General features: G+C 39.4%; 1 protein-coding gene across 1 annotated transcript in view; it reads right to left on the reverse strand.

The window, feature by feature from the left end:
* Positions 1 to 16,729, reverse strand: part of ICE1 (interactor of little elongation complex ELL subunit 1) — a 63,097-nt gene that overhangs the window by 11,565 nt on the left and 34,803 nt on the right. The window contains exons 12-15 of the mRNA XM_074387359.1: positions 15,739 to 16,145; positions 8,230 to 13,029; positions 6,804 to 6,972; positions 4,009 to 4,169 (exon numbers count right to left, since the gene is read on the reverse strand). Of these exons, the coding sequence (XP_074243460.1) occupies positions 4,009 to 4,169; positions 6,804 to 6,972; positions 8,230 to 13,029; positions 15,739 to 16,145 (5,537 nt within the window). The remainder of the gene's footprint in view (positions 1 to 4,008; positions 4,170 to 6,803; positions 6,973 to 8,229; positions 13,030 to 15,738; positions 16,146 to 16,729) is intronic.

A 16,729-nucleotide genomic window follows, 5' to 3' on the forward strand; every position in this document is an offset into this window, starting at 1 on the left:
TAGCTTGGGCATATATATCCTAAAAGTTTCTAAGTCTCAAGGTTTCTATGAGAAAATCTATTACAAAATCATGGTTCAAAGTAATATACCTGATAACCAAAACTCAGCCAGAATGATAAATATTTCCCACTTTGAAAAATCAGTGACTTTGTAACCTGAAAAGATGCAGAAATAAATTCTGACATGAAACAAATCAAATCCATATATTCACTTTTCTGAGTATCTATTTTACAACACATTTTGCAGTAATTGTGAACATGGGATAATCTACATGTATAGAATACATGCTCCATATAGAATATATGCTCAAAATATAGGCTGAGAATCTCCTATGTTTCAAGTGTGGCTGTACTGTGAAGTATTTGGTATTAGAATCATGATTGTAATTAGACGTGTTTTAAGAGTATGTAATTAGGTTTGCAAACATTGTTTGAATATTTATTATAACTCATATTCTACATTCTCAATTTGACTTTTCACATTCAAGAGTTGCTGAAGTGCTTAGGAAGATTTTGCTTATTAGATTTGAAAGCCCACTTTGAAGTGTTTTCGAAGAATATATCTTAAGTATGAATACATTTGAAGTCTTAAGATAATTGCTGAAATTTGTAAATAAGATTTAGGAAATGTTAATCTGTTAATTATATCAGTTAACTAACATTTATCGATGGCCAAAGTGAACACAGTCTTACTTTGTTAACAATTAACTAATTTATAAATGAAACAAGACTCATAAATTTAAAGGCTTTTTTTTAAAAGGTTTGTAAATTTACAACTTTAAAATTCACTTCTACATATAGGGCACTCTTAAAAGATTTTATCAACTCTGGCAGAAAAACTTGGAGGAAGCAACACCTTGAAGAACCCAACTCAGGAAACGCATCCCACCATGGTTACAGCAGGAATCCCCTAATTCCTGATTTTAAAAACTGAGATAATTTCATAATTTAAATTGAAGATAATACCACTGATTTCTTGTTAACTAGCAGTATTATATTTAAGTTTCATTCTATTTCCTAATCTAGGAATAATCTATGGAGGTTTCTTCTTTAATAATTACATTGATTTTCTGATTCTGAATTCTCCTTGTTTTTATCAAGATAAACTCTATTAAATTAAAAAGTATTACTCTTTGAATACATTACTGAAATCTCCTGTTTAGTGACACATTTTACATCTAAAAGACTCACTAAAAACTGGCTTTTTTTTTTCTTTCTTATAGCATTTTTAATTGGGTTTTATCATTAGAAACAGAGAGCTTTCAATTTTTCCTCATGCCTAAAATAGATTACAGTTACTTGGTTTGTTAAAGATTAGATAAAACTTGGGAGAAATCTATACATGTCTTTTTAAAGTTTTAATCACCTTTCAACCAGTCTTTTCAAGTATCCTACCCCTAAAGCCAATTTTGATCACTTTTATTTTGCCAGGAAATCAACCTAAGTTTCCAAATCTGTTGCTATAGGATTGCAGGTAGTAGTCTTCTCATTCTGTATCCTACATTCTTTCCCATTTCACATCTTCACTATTTCTGCTTCTCTCTGTTTTCACTGATCTGCATTGTAAGCTATCTATGTTGTGAGCATTTTTTAAAGGCAGTATTTTTATCTTCTATGTGTTTCTGTTTCTCTTCCACTTCATTATTACTATCTCTTAAACTTTCTTTTTTTTTTTTTTTTGAGACGGAGTTTCGCTCTTGTTACCCAGGCTGGAGTGCAATGGCGCGATCTCGGCTCACCGCAACCTCCGCCTCCTGGGTTCAGGCAATTCTCCTGCCTCAGCCTCCTGAGTAGCTGGGATTACAGGCACGCGCCACCACGCCCAGCTAATTTTTTTTGTATTTTTAGTAGAGACGGGGTTTCACCATGTTGACCAGGATGGTCTCGATATCTCGACCTTGTGATCCACCCGCCTCGGCCTCCCAAAGTGCTGGGATTACAGGTTTGAGCCACCGCGCCCGGCCTCTTAAACTTTCTTTTTCTCCACTTCCCTCAACATTTCTAATGTTAAAGATGAGTAGCAGCCAACTTCATTTATTTTTTGCTAAACAACTAAGACATTTAAGATACTTTATTGAGTACATGTTTTCCAAAACACCTAGAGATCTTTGATACTGAGTTTACCTTTTCATTGACTTTTAAGACTTTGAATATTACTTTTCATATTTTATTTGTTCCCAGATTGTCTAAGAATGTGTATCTCAATTTTGAAGTAAATGTAAATATTTTGAATTTTTTTCTGTTAAATTTTACTGTATTATTACAAGAGAGTTTTGAGTGTGAAATCTTTACTTTTTAGAAATTAATGTTTTCATGTGGCCAAATCATCATTAATTTGTGTAATGTGTCATAGATATAAGAAAAATACATATTCTTCACACACATTTACTTTTTATATTATTGAATTGTACTATATCCTCATTTTTGTTTACCAGATGTTTAATTCTCTAAGAGAAAAATTGGAAATCTTTCACTATAATACTGTTTTATTCCCCAAGTATTTCTCAATTTTCTTAAAGCTTTGGCTTTGTATTTTTATTTGATATGATACTTAGCAAATACATTTGCTAAAATGATATGTTCCTCATAAGGAATGTCTTTTTAACCATATCCTGCTTAATTCTGAGCAAGTAAAAGGAGATGGGCTCTAGCATGCAAGCAGAAAGACCAAGCAAGAGCATGAGCAGCCTGGGCAGGTAACATTCTGAAGGTGGGTAACCCTCCAGAGGCAAGTAACTCTTCAGACACAGGTAACTCTCTGGGAACAGGTGACTGCCCAGAGGCAGGTAACCCTCTGGGAACAGGTAACCCTCTAGGGGCAGGTAATATTCCGGAGGCAAGTAACTCTCTGTGAACAGGTAACCCTCTGGAAACAGTTAACTCTCTGGAGGCAGGTAATACTCCAGAGACAGGTAACTCTCTGGGAACAGATAACCCTCGAGAGACAGGTAACCCTCTGGGAAGAGGTAAAGCTCTGAAGTCAGTAACCCTCAAAGCAGGTAACTCTCTGGAGGCAAGTAAACTTCCAGAAGCAAGTAACATTCTGGAGGCTGGTGATCCTCTGGAACAGATATACATGTGGTTGCTGGTGTCCACTGAAAGGAGTGGGGATGTCTCTCCTGACACAAAATGAGTGACTAAAATTGATGACAATACCTCACAATGATTGTATTCTGTTGTGTCTAGATAGACTGATGAAGAGATCATTGCAAATTTGCTTTTTAATATTTAGCTAACTTGTGACCACCAAAAGCTCTTTCCTTTACATCTTATAAAAAATAAAATCCTAATACATACTAACATCAAAAGTAGTCAAAAAAGCAAAACAGCATATAAAATTCTGCTCCACACACAAGCCAAGGGGAATTTTTGGAAGAGGAAATACATGCTCATTAAAAATAGAAAATAAAATTTAAAAGTCAGTATTACTGGCTTCAGTACCTCTTCTTCTGGAAGTTTGCTACTGGTAGTTAGATTCTCATTAGATCAACTTAATGAATGGAATAAAATGATGAAAGAACACTCATCTAGACACTGACTTTAACATATCAGTAACTAAATATCATAAAATATAACATGGGAACAAAGTAGATAGCACAAAAACAAATCCCATCAACTGGAAAAAAAAAAAAAAGTACATTTTAAAAAATCCTAATAGGAAAGAACCTTGATGTATTTTTTCACCTAAGTATCTATTGTAGAACCAAATAATTTTGTAGCTTATCTGAGACTTTTAAACATATATACCTATGGGTGGATTTCATCAATCATAAATTAGTGTATAAAACAAACTGTTAATTAACACAGTCCTCTGGTCTATAATTCTTCCTTGAATGTCTTCTGCATACTTAAAGAACAAAATGGATAAGCTTCGGGTAAACTGATGAAATTTTAAAAGATCTAAAGAGAAGAAAATGCTTATGAACTAATGCAAACTAAATACACAACACAATAATATTTATGTAATATCTTAATGTACAGTATTGTAAGAAAGAAAAATAAAGCTCACCTTTTCCCAATTAAGAAAAGCTCTCAAGCAGTTCAGAACCTCTCCTTTAGCACGCTGCCTGGCAACTAACTGCATTGCTTTATTAATCACCGATTGAGAGAGAAATATATCATGCCACATGTTTGCAATAAACAAAGTCAATTTTTCAGACTCTGGAAAATCTATGAGAAATAAAATAATACAATAAACCTTTTATGTATATCAAGTGAATACATTACAAATTAAGAATAAATTGTATTAATTTCACTGGTGCCTTGCAAGGCATCCTGCAGTGGAGGAAACTGTCAGTGGGTAGCCCAGATGAGGCTCCGGTCACAGTCACTTCAAAAATCCATTCTCCAACTTCCTCAGTCACAGAATCCTTTCATTTGGTATGTATCATTACAGGCCATTTTTATACATTACATAAATTTGCATTACATTACATAGGTTATTATGCATTACATTTACTCACTGAGCACATAAAGCTTCTGATCTGAAGAAATTTTTTAAATAAATTCCGGATGACAATTCTTTTGTTGTAAATACTTTCTCCTATATCTGGCTTTATCTCTTTTTTTTTTTTTTTTTTTTTTTTTTTTTGAGACGGAGTTTCGCTCTTGTTACCCAGGCTGGAGTGCAATGGCGCGATCTCGGCTCACCGCAACCTCCGCCTCCTGAGTTCAGGCAATTCTCCTGCCTCAGCCTCTTGAGTAGCTGGGATTACAGGCACGTGCCACCATGCCCAGCTAATTTTTTGTATTTTTAGTAGAGACGGGGTTTCACCATGTTGACCAGGATGGTCTCGATCTCTCGACCTCGTGATCCACCCGCCTCGGCCTCCCAAAGTGCTGGGATTACAAGCTTGAGCCACCACACCCGGCCTATCTCTTTTTTAAAAATTAACTTAAGTGTAGTCTACAGACAATAAAATATACTCTTTTGAAGTATAAAGTTGAATGAATTTTGACAAATGAATAAATCCAAGAAACCACAACAGTCAATACCATCATCCCAAAAGTTCTCTTGCTCTCGTGCTCTGTAGTGAATCACCTCACCCCAGTTACAGAAAAGCCCTGATCTACTGTCACTATACATTAGATTGCCTTTTCTCAAATATGTATTAATGGATTTTTGTAGTATGTACTCTCTTCTGTCTGGCTTCCCTACTCAGCATGTTGGTTTTGAGATTCATCCACGTTGTTGCATACATTACAGTAGTAGTCTATTCCTTTGTACAGCGAAGTAGTATTTAATTGCTTAATACATCAAATAAATTGTTTTCCATTCACTGGTTGATGGACATTTGTTTCCAGTTATGGGCTCCTATGAATGAAAATATTATATCTGTGTGCCAGTCTATGAAATGATCCATCTCTGTGTTTCTGCTGCACAAGTGCCTATGAGTGGAATTTTGGGGCCATAGGATAAATAAATGTTTTAATTTCATAAGAAATTGTCAAAGAGCTTTCCAATGTTTAACCTGTTTGGTGTACAATCACATCTTTTTAGTTTTCATTTTTTCTCCTTTCTTTTTAGTTTTCTCTGTTCTGCTTTATCTATCATTGACACATCTAAGAATAGGGAGCTCAAAGCATAAACTCACTGCACTAAACTTGATCTGTTAGTTTTTGAATCCTACGTTTATCTGGTGACACCTCAGAGAAGAAACAAGACTAATTCTCTACTTACAGAGTATACAGGCTAGAGGAGCAGAGAGACCACAAACAAAATACTCTTTTAAGAAGTGATAAGTGCCATGAAGGCAAATAAAAATAAGGGATCCAGGATGACTAGGAAGGTACGTGAAATTAGTGGAGTGAAACACAAGAGTTGAAGGAAACAGCAAGAAAGCTGTCAGCACAAAAAAGCCTGAGCTAAGAATGGGCTTGCTGTGGTTGAGGAAGAACAAGAAATCCAACGTGGTTTTGACTGAGCCCACACCCCTTTCTATCCTACCACCCACTAACTGCTGAACTTCATGTGTGTTTCTGTGATGTGACTATGGCCTATTAGCCCCATGGACAATTGTACCTCCATCTGATTCTGATCACCACAGAAATCCTAACATTCACTCGATAATGATTCGTTCAATAAACAAGTGACTGAAAGAGTAAACAAAGAAATGAAGTGGGCAACTGAAACACATAGCAGCTTCATTCAAAACACTTAAAGGGATGGATACACTCAATCATCCTGCTTTACAAGTCTCATAAACATTGTAGTCAAAGATTATAAATCCACTGAGATAAGACTGATATGATATTAAGTTTCATTTGTATATCACATGATTTGAAAATACTGATGATCTGATACAGAGAAAAATGATTCCCAATCTGATCCACTAGTAGAGACAGAAGAAACAGTAAGGAGAAAAGATAATCACAGGACAACTCTCATGTCACCATCTCCTTTCAGCTTTCTCTGATCTACTACTTATCACCAGCTGACAAATTCATCTTAAAGTTGCTGCCCTTTCTACCTAGTGTTACAGTAGTTTGGCTTGTCACTTACCTTAAAGTATTCCCTATTTTAGGGCAACTATATCTAATTCTAAAGCAGCTGCACAGGGCATAAAACAAATAGTAATGAGATATAATCATTTATTTACAAGTAGAAATATATGTGCTGATATACATAAGCCCTACTGAAGACCAGGTGCAGCTGGGTATAGCCAAAGCTATTCAATGGACAAAACATAACATTATTTTAAAAGACATGCAGTAATCACAGAGCTGAAAATATAGACTCCAGTATAATAAGGTAAAAAAAGGCAATCATATTTTCAATACAAAATTGTCACAATCTAAGCATACCTTCCTTAAGTAGGCTGTAGCAAAACAGGCGAGCTCTTTCCAAGTCTCCAAGTTGTCGACAAATACCCACATACACTCTGCAGAGGGCATGAATGTAATTGTGGTCCATAGATACCTTCTGAATTTTTAGTTCTGAGAGAATAGAGTGAAGCAAGCACTCTGCTAAATGCTGGATTAAAAAAAAAATAAAATAAAAAGGCAATGTACACTCACATTTATCTTTAGCCTACCAAAGATTATCTAAAAGTTACAAAACTTAAGAATCTACTGAAAAAATAAAACTTGCACTACACCAGAAGGTAGAGCACAGTAATAACTGGTAAGAACTTGCCTAGCATGGTTAAGTCTTAAGAATCGAGGTGGGGGCATTGAAAAAAATCCCCATACCAGTCTGTTTCCTATGGTTGATAATGCTGCAGATGCCAGAATGCACGTCTCAAAAAACCTAGCTGCCAACTGCCACTACCAACAGTCAAATCAATAATAATTTCTTGGATTTTGTTCTATATATTCTGTGTATGTGAGTATATTAAATGCAGTATATAATTCTACTCTCATTCTGGTTTTCTAAACTCTGATTTATACTGGTTTAAATTTTAAAGTATTAAGTAACATTTTTCATCCTAAGGGGAGCATTAAATGATAATATGATACATGCATTCATTTCCTTTCCAAGTGACTTACAGAGCTCTTTTATGCTTTCTGCAAGTAAGCAATCTAAAAAAATATGTATGCCAAAATGACTCCAAGTAAATGCAGATAAGGACTAAGTGTGATCCTTTTGGCATTAGAAGTCACCAATGATACAGCACTATAAAAGTCCTAAAAAACTATATATGTAAATTTAAACCATCCCTTTTTCCCTGTCTTGACACTAAGCATTTCTTCCTGTTTGACCCGTAACATTCATTACTGGAGAGTCTTTCTGGAAGACTCTCAAAACACTCAAGGAAAAGAAAAAGCATGTGATAATTTGAGGCTTTGAAGAAATTAATTTTAAAGCCTCTAAACATTCCAGGATCAAGTGGATACATGTAATTTTAGTCCTGAAAATACTTTTTTAAAAATTTAAGTAACTTGATGAATAAAAAAGATCAAATCTCCAGTGTCTTTTCATATTTTAAATTTGTAAAATGCTGGCTAGAAATAAAGTTTACAGGGATAACTCTCATCCTTGAAATAAAACTTTTGTTCATGGCCATCTACACATTTTGCTGGCAGTAGACAGCATCTGTCTTTGAAGACACGCGATCCCTAATGCACTCAGAAAAGAACATTTGTAAGACGCTGGCTAGAAATGTTTACAGGGATAACTCTCATCCTCGAAATAAAACTTCCATTTGGTCATCTACACATTTTGCGGCAATAGATAGCATCTGTCTTTGAGGATAACCCATAATGCACTTAGAAAAGGGCAGCCACATACCTTTTTTGTTGTACTAAATTCATAAACAACTTCTTTCTCTTGATCTCTCATCACGGGCTTTTTGGAGATATTTCCCACATATACATGACTACGAATGACAGGTAACAGATCAAAAGAAAACTCTGCAATTTTCTTCAGCGCATTAGCTATGGCTTTATCATGGGACTCCACAGTTTCTTTTGGGCTTAAAGGCAACTGTGAAACTGCACTGATGGCTGGACTAGAACTTCTTTCCTCATCTGTTGTTGCAACTTCAGTTGGAGGAAGGTTCCTTGGGAGGTTCTTATGGATTCCTTCTGCAGTGACTCCCCTGTCTTCTGGCTCTGGGGACCCAGTGTCCAGGCGCAGTCTTTTGGCACTTCTCAGTGTAGACGCTGACAGTGTTCTTTTCCCACTTGAATCCTGATGAGTCCCCAAATCTCTTGACTTGCTTTGGTTACAGTCACCACCAGAGCTGCTCCCAGTTTTGACAAAAGCAGTTGCTGCTGAAGTGATTGTTTTGAATCCTATCATAGCACTGGCGGGTCCTGGTAAATTCTTACAGTCAGCAGGTGGACCTCGCGTGAGTTGAATATTCCCTCTGAGGATGTTGAGGGTCCGGGCCCTGGCAGATAACTCTGGGTACATGGTGTCAAGGATTTTCACAGAATTCTCCTGGGGCCCTCCCACAGCAGCATGGCCAGGTGCACAGGGTGGTAGTCTGCCAGGCACAGGAAGTGCGTGCTTCGGTGTGGCTGCACAGAACTGCAGAGGAGACGACACTACCCTCTCACTGGCTGATACAGTGGACGGAGATGGAGAAGGATCTGGAGGAGAAGCACGTCTGGGGTCCTCCGGCCATGGAGACATGACAGGAGGCACTGGGGTTTCACATAAGGGAGAAATCTGGCCAACAGGAGAAGTTGGTGAGGAAGGACTAGAACTCGATATCAGAGGAGAGAGTGGCTGTGAAGTCCTTGGAGGTGTAGCTATCAGAGGAGCAAGAAGAGGCGGCAAAGGAGGCCCCACCTCTTGCCGTATTTTACTCAGCGTGTCAGGAGAGCAATCAGTAGGAGTGGATGTATCAGCATTTGCTAAAATGGTCTGAGTTTGGCTTCTTTGAGTTTTTGTACAACTTTTTTCCCCTGAAAATGACTGAGCAACTTCACTCTGATGAGTTTCAACTCTGCTTGATGCTGACATTTTTACTGATTTGTTTGATTGATCTTTGTTTGAAATCTTTGATCGATTCTTCACATTTTTGCCAGATGGCTCTAGTTTTGAGTTATAATACGTGTGATCAGATGCAACAATCTGAGTCTCAAAGTTTTGATCATATATTTGAGAACTGATCCATATACTAGGCTTAACGGGTCTATTTCGCAAACGACTTTTATCAAAGTTGGTGCTCTGACCACTGCTTGAAACATCCTCTTGAGGACATGAAAGATTATTGTCACATGGAGCCTCCTGAAATGCAGGGCCAGTGTGACTGGCCTCTGGGGACTTCTCAGCAGAAGTCACTGGGATACAACCAGCTTCCAGCTCTCCTTGATCCTGAGAAACAGGGATATCTCCAGGAATGCCACACAGTGTGACCTGGTCCACATGTGGCATAACAGCTACGCCACTGATGATTGTCCAGTTGTCCCCCTTTTCAATGACTAGATTCTGATCCTTATTTATAAGAACGTTTATAACTTCTGAGGTCACCGTGGCTATCTGACACTGAAATGTTGCTTCGGCCTCACAATTAGAACTTTGCTCCATCAATGGCTCTATTACGGAGTCAGAGCACAAGGCTGATGGCTCCACAGGTCCTGCCAGGACTTCTTCCCCACCACTGATTTGCCTGCCTGCATCTGAGTTAGCCTCTGGTTCGCTCTGAATGTTTTCACTGTGAGGCCCACCGCTGATGGGAGAGCTGCCCTCAGTGTCCACGGCAGCTATTTGTGCGGGTGGTTCTGAACCATGTGTTGAGGAGCCAGTCATTTCCCTAGATGGACCTTTCTCTTTTAAATTCTCAGTGGTCATGTTGTTATCTATATTGAAGAGCAACAAACTGCCAGTATCTTTACCACTGTCATCTTCAGAATTTGTTTGAAGTTCTTGCCTAATCTTGGTGAGAACCTCAGACAGAGTTTCCAAAGAACACTGAGTGAGCTGACCTGTATTTTTTAATGAATAATCATCTTCCTCTGATTCAATCCACTCTTCACAGGTTCCAAGTATTTCTTCTTCACAGGGTTGCTTTCTGTATTGTTCTCCTGATATTTCACTTGGCTTTAATTCTTTGTTCATTTCTTTACTTAGGGTTCCTTTACTAGAACATTCAGAAACAGAGTCCCCTGAACTGTAATCCCCTAATTGACAGCTCTCAAGAAACATCACAACTTCTGATGTGGAAAGTCTATCTACCTCCGAAAAAGTACTTATGTTAAAATCTTGCAGAGCTGACGTCAAACAACCTACCTCTAAAGAAGGCCTCACCTTGGCTACACCAGCGTCTGTATCTGCTAAATTTTTCTGGGAGTCGTCGGGAACATCTGGCTGTTCGCTCCCCTCACTGCAGCTAAACACCTCACTATCCTCTGCCTCAGTATCATCTCCCCGCTCTCGAACGCCTGTGTAACAAGGTAAGGTGGCAGGAGGGCTGCTTTGGGAAGGATCCTGTGTCTCTCCAGCTTTTCTGCGAAATGCTGGCGATAAAGTGGTGTCTGTGGTGCTAAAACATTCAGGCAAAGCACCAACGGGAGTTGTAGATTTCAACTTCCAAAGTCCATTAGCCATTTGTGGTGCGCTAGCAGTACCATTTGCAGAAGCCAGAGCATCACCACCAGATCTCCCCGTGTCTCCACAGGCCGTTTCTTCAACAGAAAAGCCTCCTGACATGGTCACTTCTGTGGCTGGAAGCACCTCACTGCTATCTGTCCCACTCGAGTCCAGATCTGTGGCCTGAGGAGGCTGCCTCTGCTTCTGCCCGTCTTCTTGCACTGCAGCTTCTCTCACAATGTCTTGGTTTTGGATGAGGATGTCTTCAGAAGGGAAAGACAATCTGCTATTTGTGGAACAATCCAGATTTTCTACTGGTGAAGAACCACCTAGAGAAGTGAAATCTAGTTTTCTCCGCGAGGCAGAAACTTCTGGTGAAACGCTTTTCACAGCAGCCACCTCCCTGATGTTTTGAGTTGTATCATCTCTTTCCCCATCACATTTTGCTAGAGTTGACCTATGATCAGTTTTGTTGCCATTATTTTCTGTTACTAAGGTAGGCTCATTCCTATGCGGCCTCAAGTGTTCCAATTTAGCACTCTGAACCTTTTCAGGTCTTGTCTGTTTTGTGATAACTGACACTTGATTAGGCAACACCGATGCAGTGGTCTTCAATTCTACAGGACTGTTATTTTCTCTAAGGTTAGGCTTGGGTGTTGGTCCTCTATTTTGTAGGAATGGCACTGCCTTTTGTAACTGATGGCTAGTCTTTTGTTCATGTTCTGATTTAGCTCTCAGACTTTCTTCGCCACCTTTCCTTAATAAATCACTATGGTGCCATGAAGTACTTTTAACAAAACCCAAACCACTCTTTATCAAGGCAGCCCGAGAACCTATTAATGATGTGAAATCTGGCTTATTTCGTGTGACCTCTATTCTTGGATCCTGACTTTCACATTGCCCATCTTTTGTAGCTTTCATAAATACTGACCGAGGAAGTGAATGTATTTTGGTCAAGCCTTTTACAACTTTTGTGTATTCTATCCCATTGCTCTTCTGATCATTAAAGTTAGATGCTCCCAATTCAGAGCTCAAGGCATGCATGCTATTCTCCAAGTTGTTTCCTCTTATAGATTGCTCTGGTGGCTCAGACTGCAGATGTAACGTGTTTAAAGTTTTAGTTTGTAATTTATGTTCTGAATGATGCGATTCAGTAGAGAATACTTTAGTAGTGGTATCTCTATCATTACCACAGTCTAACTCAGAAGAAGACTGGGGATTACTGCCAATTGACAATGCTACCAAGGTAGAAGAGGAAGAAAATCTGGTTTCAACACCAAGCCCTGCTACATCCATTGCACCGCCTGAATCGTCATCTTCTGATTCAGGCGATTCTCCTAAAGTGAACCCTTGTGTATCTTCTTTTTCCTTTTCCAATTCTCTAGACAGTCTGTGAAAATGGCCAGAAACTGTGATACAGTCTGGTTCAGAAGTGATTTCATTAATGCGTGTCCACTTAGTAAACTCTGATTTGGGCGATCCTATCATTTTAGACAATAGGGTTTTTCCTTCAGATTCCACGAGTTCATTTAATGGCCTCTTGCCAAGGGGAGAAGAATACAACTCTGACTTCCGAGTGGCAGCTTCCTTCTCTTGTGCTGGAGTGGCAGACAATCTCTCAATGCACAAACCTCGAGTGAGTTTATGAATGGTTCTCTCAGTTTGCACTGACTTATCCATCTCCCTAACCTCCATTTGTCTTTTTGTCTCATGTAAGATGTCTCTTTTTCTATCACTCATGGATCGAGATGCTGTGGTCCAGTGTTTTTCACCAGCTAAGGAGTGTGTGGCAGAAGATTCACTCAGTGTTGCTGTGAAAGTTTCAAGTCCAGCAGTTGTCACTTTATTTACTTCCCATGTATTTAGAGCTTGGATAGCTTCATGTGATTTGGGCTTTTCCTCCCATGTACCACTTCCTTTATTTTTTCTCAATGAGCCAAAATAATTCTGTGATTCAGTTGTATCATCTTCGGAAACAGACTCAGCAGAATTTCTAAGCTGGGCTGAGTCGTTATCACTGGAATCTGTATACTCTCCAAAGTAGGTTTCCTTTAAAAATAAGAATTATACTTGTTAAAAACTAATTCAATAGATTAACATGACTATCATTTAAATGCATAATATTTTAAAAGTACATCCTGCTTCCTGAAGAACCTTTAAAATCACATTTGAGCTAGGGCATGCTAGGGCCTGGAATCTCTGTGGTGGTTAGGGAGTTCTCCAGCTCTGGTCCAACACTGTCCTGCTCTCTCCCTACGGGTGCCCAGCAATCCCCAGAGACACCTCCCCCAATAACAGACATGCTTCCAAGTGCCACACCCCACTCTACACAGGGTTAGGTTTGTTCTCTTAACTTTCAAATATTCCTACTTGCAAACTGTTACTTCCCCATCATCTCGTAACAAAGGGTCTGACACAGGTTACTAGCTTCTGGTTTTACAGCTCTCTATTTCCTCTCCCTCTGGTGTCTGACTTGTGCCTGGTACAGCCTTGTGCAGGAGAGGAGGGTCGTTGTCTTGTGGGTCTCTCCCGCCACCTATCTCCTCCCCAACATGTCCTCACAGAGTGCTGCAGCCTGACTGATGTCATCAATGCACACCTGTGCTATCCTTAACAAAGCTCTCTTTCTCCCAGCCCATTCTCCAGCCACCTCTGCTCCAGAAATTTTTCCTGACCCACAACTTGTCCCCTCCTGAGTTAACTGTCTAGGGCATGTGACCCACTTGGCATGTGCTGAAAGCATCAACATCTTGTCTCTATTCTGTTAGAGAATAGTAGACTGGTGAAGATTAACAGCTGCTAACATTAACTTGCTCCTACCGAAAGAATTCTTTCCTCTTTTGAACTCCAGAGTATCATCATCTCCTGGCTTTCCTCTGCTATTCTGCCCTTGTTTTCAATCTCCTTTACTCACTGTCGTTTTTTTTGTTTTGTTTTTGTTTTTTTTGAGACAGAGTCTCGCTGTGCCGTTGCCCAGGCTGGAGTACAGTGGTGGGACCTCAGCTCACTGCAACTTCCGCCTCCCGGGTTCAGGCGATCCTTGTATCTCAGCCTTCTGAGTAGCTGGGATTACAGGTGCATGCCACCATGCCCAGCTAATTTTTGTATTTTTAGTACAGACGGGGTTTTACCATGTTGGTCAGGCTGGTCTCGAACTCCTGACCTCGTGATCCGCCCGCCTCAGCCTCCCAAAGTGCTGGGATTACAGGCGTGAGCCATGGCGCCCAGCCTCCTCACTTTTTATACTCGCCACTTACGAGTTCTTGACTAGAACCCTATCTTTCTCTCCTCCTATACACTCTTACTGGATAACATCAGAGCTGCATGACTTCTGCTGCACTCAAATGCTGGCATGTCCAGACGCCTGTGCCCCACCACAGCCTCCCTCCAGCACCTCGCCTGTGTATATGCATAGCTCATATCTAACATTCTATATGTTATTCACCCCAACAGGGTCTCTTCTTATATTTACTATGTTTCAATATGACTCCTCCATCTCCCCTAACTACCATATTCAAAATGTCACTGAATACTGATCATTTGACCTCATAACACTTTTCAAACCAGTCCCTACCTCGTTAAGCCCAATGCCACAACTTAGGTTCAGGTATCAAGAATTAAGTGAGCTGCTTATTAAGCTGCTACCCTGTCTATGGTCTTGTCTATTTTCTGACTAGCTTTCCACTCCCTACTCACTCATATTTGAAATGAAACTTTCAAATAAAAACCTATCTTTCAGTCCATGTCTTTGGATTTATCAAAGATTTCCCCCTTCAGGATAAAGTGGGAACTCCTTGAGAGCATGTACATGGCCTTTCACAGTCTCATCTGCATGAATCTGCCCCATACAGAGTTCACCCTTGCTTCTACACTGCCATGTGAACAGCTTCTCCACCTGAAGCACCACCACTCACTCCTTAAAACTCAGTCTGACTGAATTTTCAGAAGAAGCCTGCCTGCCTGCCTCCCACCCCAGCCTGGCCTCCATTCAGCACTGAGCTGCGTTTCTTTATCCTCTCAAGCAGTGTGTTTTCCACCACTGCAGGGTTCTACACAGCAATGAAACTGTTTGCTCCCTTACTGCTCCAAACTCCACACAATGAACCCCACTGAGAAGCAATGGCATCTTTTGTCACCTCTGCACTCCCAGTGTCTAGCCTGGTGCCTGGAACGTAAGAGGCACACATGGTGTTTTCGTAAAGGACGAAATTGATTCTGAGAGCAAAACATGTATCTGCTCCTTAAGACAAAAAGTATATACATCTGCTTCATAAAGACTAACTTCCTAAGAAACTACTATAAACCATTTAGCAAACACACAAAAAGATGAATTCATCAAATAAAGGTAGAGAACTCGGCTAAGTTAGATTAAGGGGCATGTATGCTATACACACAGACTTTCCTATCACTATATAACTCCATGCATACAAATATATGCAACTATGTGTTTAATTCAGTCATTCCATACAAAAGATAAAAACAATTAAGACACAGTCTTCCTACAGGAAACTTGTAATTTGGTTGTGAATAAAGACGAACTAAAATGCAACCATAACACAAAGTGAAAAAATTCAAACTATATATGTTGATCCAAAGGGTAGTGGCACGCTTTTTAAAATCCTCACGTTACCCCCTAATAAAATTGGCTAAAATGAATAATCTTTGCATGGGTATCATTAATATCCTTTGAGGATAAATGACATATTAGGATAGATAATGTACCCACTTAGTAATTCAAATTCAGAGAGCAAAACTCACAGGTGCAAATGAAGGTATGGAATCCAGGTGTGGTGATGACATCAGAGGGGGCGAGGGCACTGGAGACAGAAGAGGAGGGGGAAGTTTGAAGAAGTCAATTGCAGCTTGAAGATCTTCATCAAAAAAAAGATCATGGTCAACAAAGTCAGTGCTGCCACTGTCATGATGACTTTGTACTAAAATCTCAAGATTTCCATTCTCATTAAAAACATGATCAGAACTACCAATTGTTCCACTAGAGCTCTCTTTTTCCACATTTTGACATGAAAAGTCCTCCTTTATCTCCATAGACAGTTTCGTGAGGCATGTCTGTACATTTGAGGTCCTGAGAGGGCTGCCTTGTGCTGGAGGTAGCGTGCCATCTTCCCCAGGCACTCTGGAGCTGGTGATTGCTTTGGCAGGTTTTTCTGTGTTGGGAACAAAAGTCAGGTATTTACAATATCAAGAAAACTTTGAAAAAAAAAAAAAAAACCACCTTATTATAACAGTTCAAAATGCTTGAAATATTAAGTCCAAGTAAGCAGAAATGTTTTTTAAAAGGCAACCAATCGCTTTCTAAACATTATCCTAGAAAAGATCAATAGATATCATAGAAGTATGCTAGCCTTGCAGTAAAAGTGAGACAGACAGGTGAGATGACCAGTGGGTAGATGGATGACACAGCTAGAAAGGCATCCTTGGCCATGGAAATGAACCTTGCTGGCTCACTGGGTCCCTGAATGAATCTTTCCATACAACCAGCACAATTTGTCATAGAATCAACTTTGTGTCCACAGGTTGATACAGAACACTACTTTTTGTCTATAGTGTGATTTGAAATCAACTAGTATCAAGCCTACCCATTGCACAGATACGGCCATAACTGTACAATGCTCTCGGAGAGAACTGATGAGGTCTATGAATACTCAGTAAGATAATGCAACAGAAAAGTTTCTATAAAAAGCTAATCCTTTTAGAGTCTTGATTTTAGTGAACTTCAGTGGTACTATTA

This window comes from Saimiri boliviensis, chromosome 1, assembly GCF_048565385.1.
Source record: "Saimiri boliviensis isolate mSaiBol1 chromosome 1, mSaiBol1.pri, whole genome shotgun sequence".
NCBI lineage: Eukaryota > Metazoa > Chordata > Mammalia > Primates > Cebidae > Saimiri > Saimiri boliviensis.